Source organism: Hevea brasiliensis, chromosome 9, assembly GCF_030052815.1.
Source record: "Hevea brasiliensis isolate MT/VB/25A 57/8 chromosome 9, ASM3005281v1, whole genome shotgun sequence".
Taxonomy (NCBI): Eukaryota; Viridiplantae; Streptophyta; class Magnoliopsida; order Malpighiales; family Euphorbiaceae; genus Hevea; species Hevea brasiliensis.
In genome coordinates this window covers 30,199,687-30,205,062 of record NC_079501.1, presented here as the reverse complement: position 1 = coordinate 30,205,062, position 5,376 = coordinate 30,199,687, and the positions used below count along the sequence as shown (strand labels likewise).

The window sequence follows — 5,376 nt, the reverse complement described above, 5'->3', positions numbered from 1 at the left end:
AACACTATTTTTGCACTTTAATAAAGCTCACATCAGTCCTAAATATCAAAATTGATCCTCATTCAAGTTACATTTCACAAAATTTACAAAAGACACAAAATCAAACATGTGCTATCAAGTAGATTTCAATATCAGCAATTTAGCACAAGTTTAAAAGTGTTACTGTTCACAGGGACTAGATAAATGCATGAATTTGCTTTATACTTGCTCCCTCTTAATTCTTCCTTTTTGTCTCAATTTGCCCAATCTTCATGACTGACCTACAAAAGATAAACAAATATCACTTTTGAGTTTAATGAGGGTGAAAACTGAAAATGAAATGAAATGGAAAATTAATAAACTATAAAAGGATATGCTTGGGTTGCCTCCCAAGAAGCACTTGTTTAAGGTCTTAAGCTTGACCTTCCTTTCAAAGCTCATGGTGGTTGGAATTGGAAAATATTACCTCCCTTCACAACAGGTGCTGAAATGAATTTATACTTCAACTTTTTCCCATTATATGTGAAAATACCTATTGCTTTGTTCAGAATCCCAACTATATCTTGAAGAATATTATTACAAACTTTAGATGAATCTCCTCTTTTGAGTGATTTTGATGGAGGCTTGAGCTTAACTTTCGAAGCTTCATTGTCAATCAAATGAGATGGTGAAGCTGACTTTTTCTTTCGCACTTTATGCTGATTGCATTGCATTGGAATAGCTTGATTTTCCTCTAGTTGAGTAACTTCAGTTTCAGCATCATGCTCTATAACATCTACCCTATAACAAGAATTCATCACAGCTGGTTCCTTGGAATGTTAGAATAAATTAAACTTTATTTCCTCCTCCCCCACTGTCAACTTCAATTTCCCATTCTTTACATCTATATTAGCTCCTGCAGTGGTTAAAAATGGCCTTCCAAGTATGATGGGCGTTCTTACATCCTCCTTTATTTCTAGTACAATAAAATCCATTGGAATGAAAAACTTCCCAACTTTTAATGGTACATTCTCTAAAATCCCAACTGGATACTTTATAGATCTGTCAGCTAACTGTAAAGAAATAGTTGTGGGCTTTAGATCTCCAACCTTTAACTTCTCACATATGGAAAGTGGAATCAAGCTAACATTAGCCCCCAAGTCACATAATGCTCTCTCAATACTTGTTTCTCCAATGTGACATGGTATGGAAAAACTTCCAGGATCTTTCAGCTTAGGTGGGAGCTTGTTCTGCAATGTAGCACTGCACTCCTTAGTAAGTGCAATAGTTTCATAATCTTCCAACCTTCTTTTATTTGATAAAAGCTCCCTTAAAAACTTAGCATGAGAAGGCATTTGAGAAATGACATCGGTGAATGGAATGTTGATATACAACTTCTTCAAAACTTCAAGGAATTTCCCAAACTGTTTATCTAATTGTGCTTTCTGAAATCTCTGAGGAAAGGGCAATGGTGGCTTGTACGGTGCAGGAGGCACATATTTCTCTTCTATTTTCTTTTTATCTTCTTTCTCTTCATTTGCTTCCTTAATAGCTTTAGCTTTAGTTGAAGTGGATTCACTCTCACACTCATCTTTCTTTTCTTTCAACTTTACTTCAATTTCGTGTTCTTTCCCCATTACCTTTCCACTTCTTAAAGTAACAGTATTGCACTGCTCCCTTGGATTCTCAGATTGGCTAGGAAGCTTCCCAAAAGCTTTACTATTTGAAAAGCTAGTCTGTTGAGCTATTTGATTCTCTAATATCTTGTTGTGTGTTTCCATTTTATCTACTTTAGATGCTAATTGAGAAATCATATCTTGTTGACTTTGATGGCTCATAAGTAGAGTCTCAATCATAGCTTCTAATCTAGTTGTCTTATCTAGTTGTGCTTGTTGTGGTAGAGGTGGAGTAGGTGCATTTTGAGGTTTAGGAATCCCAGGACCTCTATTCTGCTGAAAATTCTGATGTTGTTGATACGTAGAAGGTTGCTAAAATTTTGGTGTTGTCCTTGTTTACCTCCCCAAGAAAAATTGGGGTGGTTTCTCCACGCTGGATCATAAGTTGCAGAAAATGGGTTACCACCTGGTCTTTGATTGTAGTTTCCCACATAATCCACTTGCTCACTTGAAAAATCTTGACTAAGTGTAGAAAAATTTGCTGCACAATTGACATTTGCAGCCCCAACATCCACTAAATTACTAGAACCTCCAGTTGAAGAATCTACTTTCATGCTTAGCTTGTCCATTTTCCTTGTCAAAGCATCAAACTTAGCATTAATCATATTCATGGCATCAAGCTCAAACATACCAGCTGGTTTCTTGATCTCATTCCTCTCATAACTCCATTGGTAGTTGTTATAAGCAATTTTATCAAGAGCAGAAAAAAAACTTCATCTTTAGATTTCTCCATAAGATCACCTCCAGAAAATGCATCAATGGTACTTCTAATAGCTGGTGAAACTCCATTGTAAAAGTGTTGAACAAGCATCCACTTAGGAATCCCATGATGTGGACATCTCCTTTGCAAATCCTTGTATCTCTCCCATGCTTCATACAAGCTCTCATCATCTCTAGGTTTAAAAGAAGTCAGCTCATTTCTTAGCTTAGCTGTCTTGCTTGGTGGAAAATATTGAGCTAAAAATGCTTGAAAAAGTTCATCCCATGTTGTGATAGAACCCGGTGGCAAAGAATGTAACCACTCTCTAGCTCGGTCCTTCAAAGAAAAAGGAAATAATCTGAGTCGAATTGCATCATCAGAAACTCCATTTATCTCTAACATATCACTGATGTCAAGAAAGTGTGCTAGATGCACATTTGGACTTTCACTGGACTTCCCCCAAATTATGATTGTTGTACCATCTGACAGAGTGCAGGCTTCAGTTCAAAATTATTAGCTTCTACTCTTGGTCTTGTGATACTTGGCATGAAATCCCCAATGTTAGGATAGGCGTGATCCTTCACAGAGCGGTTGTTATTGTTGTTGGCCATTTCTTCTTGTAATTGCTCTTGCTCTTGTTCTCTTTCTTGTTGTTGTTGAGCTTTAAATTCAACTTTTCTCCTCTTAGATTCTGCTCTTAAAGCTCTTGTTGTCTTTTCTATTTCCGGATCAAAGAATAAATTGATTTCTTCACTTTTTGTCCTTCTCATAAAATAAAGTACCTGAAAAACAAAATAAACAAATTCTCAAAGTAAAATGGTAAAAGAAATTAAAATAAAATAAAATACCCAAATTAACCAAACAAACAATTGTTCAATATCAAACAAAAATCAAATCTCCGGCAACGGCGTCAAAAACTTGATGGGCGTATCCACAAGTATACGGGTTGTCTCAAGTAATAGAGTGATGAGTCAAGTATCATTCCCACGAGGATTTGCCGTTTGAGTACCAAACTATGAATGAAGCAATTATTTGGGCTAATGATTGATGAATAAATGGTAAATGTAAATGAGTAAGGTAAATTGATTAATCTAATTAGAATGGGTAAAGAGCAAACAAATAAATTCTAAATCTAGTTTGCAATTAAACTAAATTAATAATGGGTAATTTAAATCAAGGTCTAATTATGTTAAGAGTGATTTCAGAGTTGGGGGTTTATGCATAAATTAATTGGGATTTGTCTTGGGTATTCCAATTTTAAGGGAAAAATAGAGTTTGAAGGAAATTGATTCTAAATTCCTTTGATATCTTTTTCAAGCAAACCAAAGTGTATTATAAAATAACCAAACCTACTTTCGTATGTTATTTGATTACTTTAAAACCCATTAAGTTTTGTAACCAATAATTAATTCCTCTTAAAATCCTAGTTTATTTCTAAATCTATGTGATTTTAAGTTCCAATCCTTGATTATCTATCAATGACTTTCATATTTCGGTCCTTCAATAAAAAATTAACACAATACCCAATGGGTACCAACATTAGGTAAGTAAATCAAGCACACAAGGAAGGAATCAAAACTTGTATTTATGTAAAATAAGGAAATACCCAGTCCAAATCCACAAATTAATTTAAAACATATTTCTCAACTCTGAAATCTAAAGAGTTTACTCACTCATAATGATATTTACAAGAAAGATTGATGGAAAAGTAAAGAAAAATATGATAAGAGAAAAACCCAGGTAGAAGAACCCAAAACTCTGGTTTCTGGAGCTCCAAAAAATGATTGCAGCAGCTCCTCCCCAGAAAAAATGGCGTTTCTCCTCCTCTCTTTATTTATATTTCTTTCCTTTTTGTTTTCTCCCCTTTCTTCATATTGCAAAAACTAGGAAATGATGAATTTATATCGTCTCAAAAAGTTTCCCTAAAAGTAAATAGGAGCCAAGGAGTGGATAGGAAATGAGGTATAAAATTATCCAAGTCGTGACATTATTCACGTTTTGGCGATGCAGCAGGGTGCGACTTAACCCTAAGCAGCTTCTTAGCAAATTTCAGCCTCTGGTTGCACTGTCTGCTTAAGGTTAAGCAAATCCTCAGCAAATCTCGGCAGATTTGGAGTAAAATGGACTTTTCTGCTCACGCTTGACTTCCAGCTTGACTTGTGCTGCACCTTAAGCACTGCCGCTTTACCCTAAGTAGGATCTTAAGCAATTCTCGGCAGGTTGTGGAGTAAAAGCTTGAATATATAGGATTTAAGCCGTGCTTGACTTTCAGCTTGAACAGGCTTAAGGTTAAGCTTATATGACATACCCTAAGCAACATCATAAGCAAAGTCTCAAGCAAATTTCGACTAATTTGCTCTTTCAAAGCTTGATTTCTTCAACTTTCCTCCATGCTTAAAGAATTCCAAATTTCTTCAAATCACTTCCTAATGCACTCATTAATTTTCGATTTGCCACAAAATCCTATAAAAAACAACAAAATTACAAAAATCAAATATAAAATATCTAAAGTTAACAAATAAGCTAAAATAAAGCTAAAAACATAAAATATACTAAAATATAAGAGCAAAATGGATGCAAAACTACCCTAAAATGCCTATATGAAATGAGTGTAACAATTGGTGCAATTCAACTCAACATTTTGTTCTTTTGGATTTAATTGTGTCATAATTCTATAATTGATTGATATTAGATTTATCATTGAACAAATTACATTGCTGATATTAATCTCAAAAAATCATTTTTTTTATTTTTTTTTAAATTATCATTATATATATGTTATAAAAAAAAACAATGTTTGAATCGTTAAGACCTATAAAATAGATGAACATTAACAAATTTTACTAATTTTGTTATTACGTCATGAATATATATAAATTATTAAATATAATATATATATATTGATTATTAAGTGGTGGTAGTGCTGCAAAAGATTACAAGTACTTGTTAGAGTAAATAAATTATGAATGATGAAACACCAAATAAGAAATTCCTTTGCCTGTTGTCATTCTGAATCTGGTTTGGTTTAGTTGGAGAGAAGGT

At 33.9% G+C, this 5,376-nt stretch overlaps 1 protein-coding gene and 1 non-coding gene across 2 annotated transcripts; one reads left to right on the top strand and one right to left on the bottom strand.

Annotated features, from left to right (window-relative positions):
* Positions 1–416: 416 nt before the first annotated feature.
* Positions 417–1,739, bottom strand: LOC110665340 (uncharacterized). The gene is made up of 2 exons (XM_058152218.1): positions 814–1,739; positions 417–759 (listed from the first exon to the last, which is right to left on the bottom strand). The coding sequence occupies exons 1-2, from the start codon at positions 1,737–1,739 to the stop codon at positions 417–419; spliced, it is 1,269 nt and encodes a 422-aa protein (XP_058008201.1).
* Positions 1,740–2,455: 716 nt separating this feature from the next.
* Positions 2,456–2,562, top strand: LOC131183738 (small nucleolar RNA R71). The gene has a single exon (XR_009151763.1). It is a non-coding gene; the product is annotated as a small nucleolar RNA R71 (small nucleolar RNA).
* The last annotated feature ends 2,814 nt before the right edge of the window (positions 2,563–5,376 follow it).

What these genes read in the sequence shown, in the direction of transcription:
- LOC110665340 (XM_058152218.1), bottom strand. Translation starts at nt 1,739, where the DNA reads ATGGAAACACACAACAAGATATTAGAGAATCAAATAGCTCAACAGACT. An exon ending in GTGGGGGAGGAGGAAATAAA is followed by an intron (nt 760 to 813) that starts GTTTAATTTATT and finishes TTCTTGTTATAG; the next exon opens with GGTAGATGTTATAGAGCATG.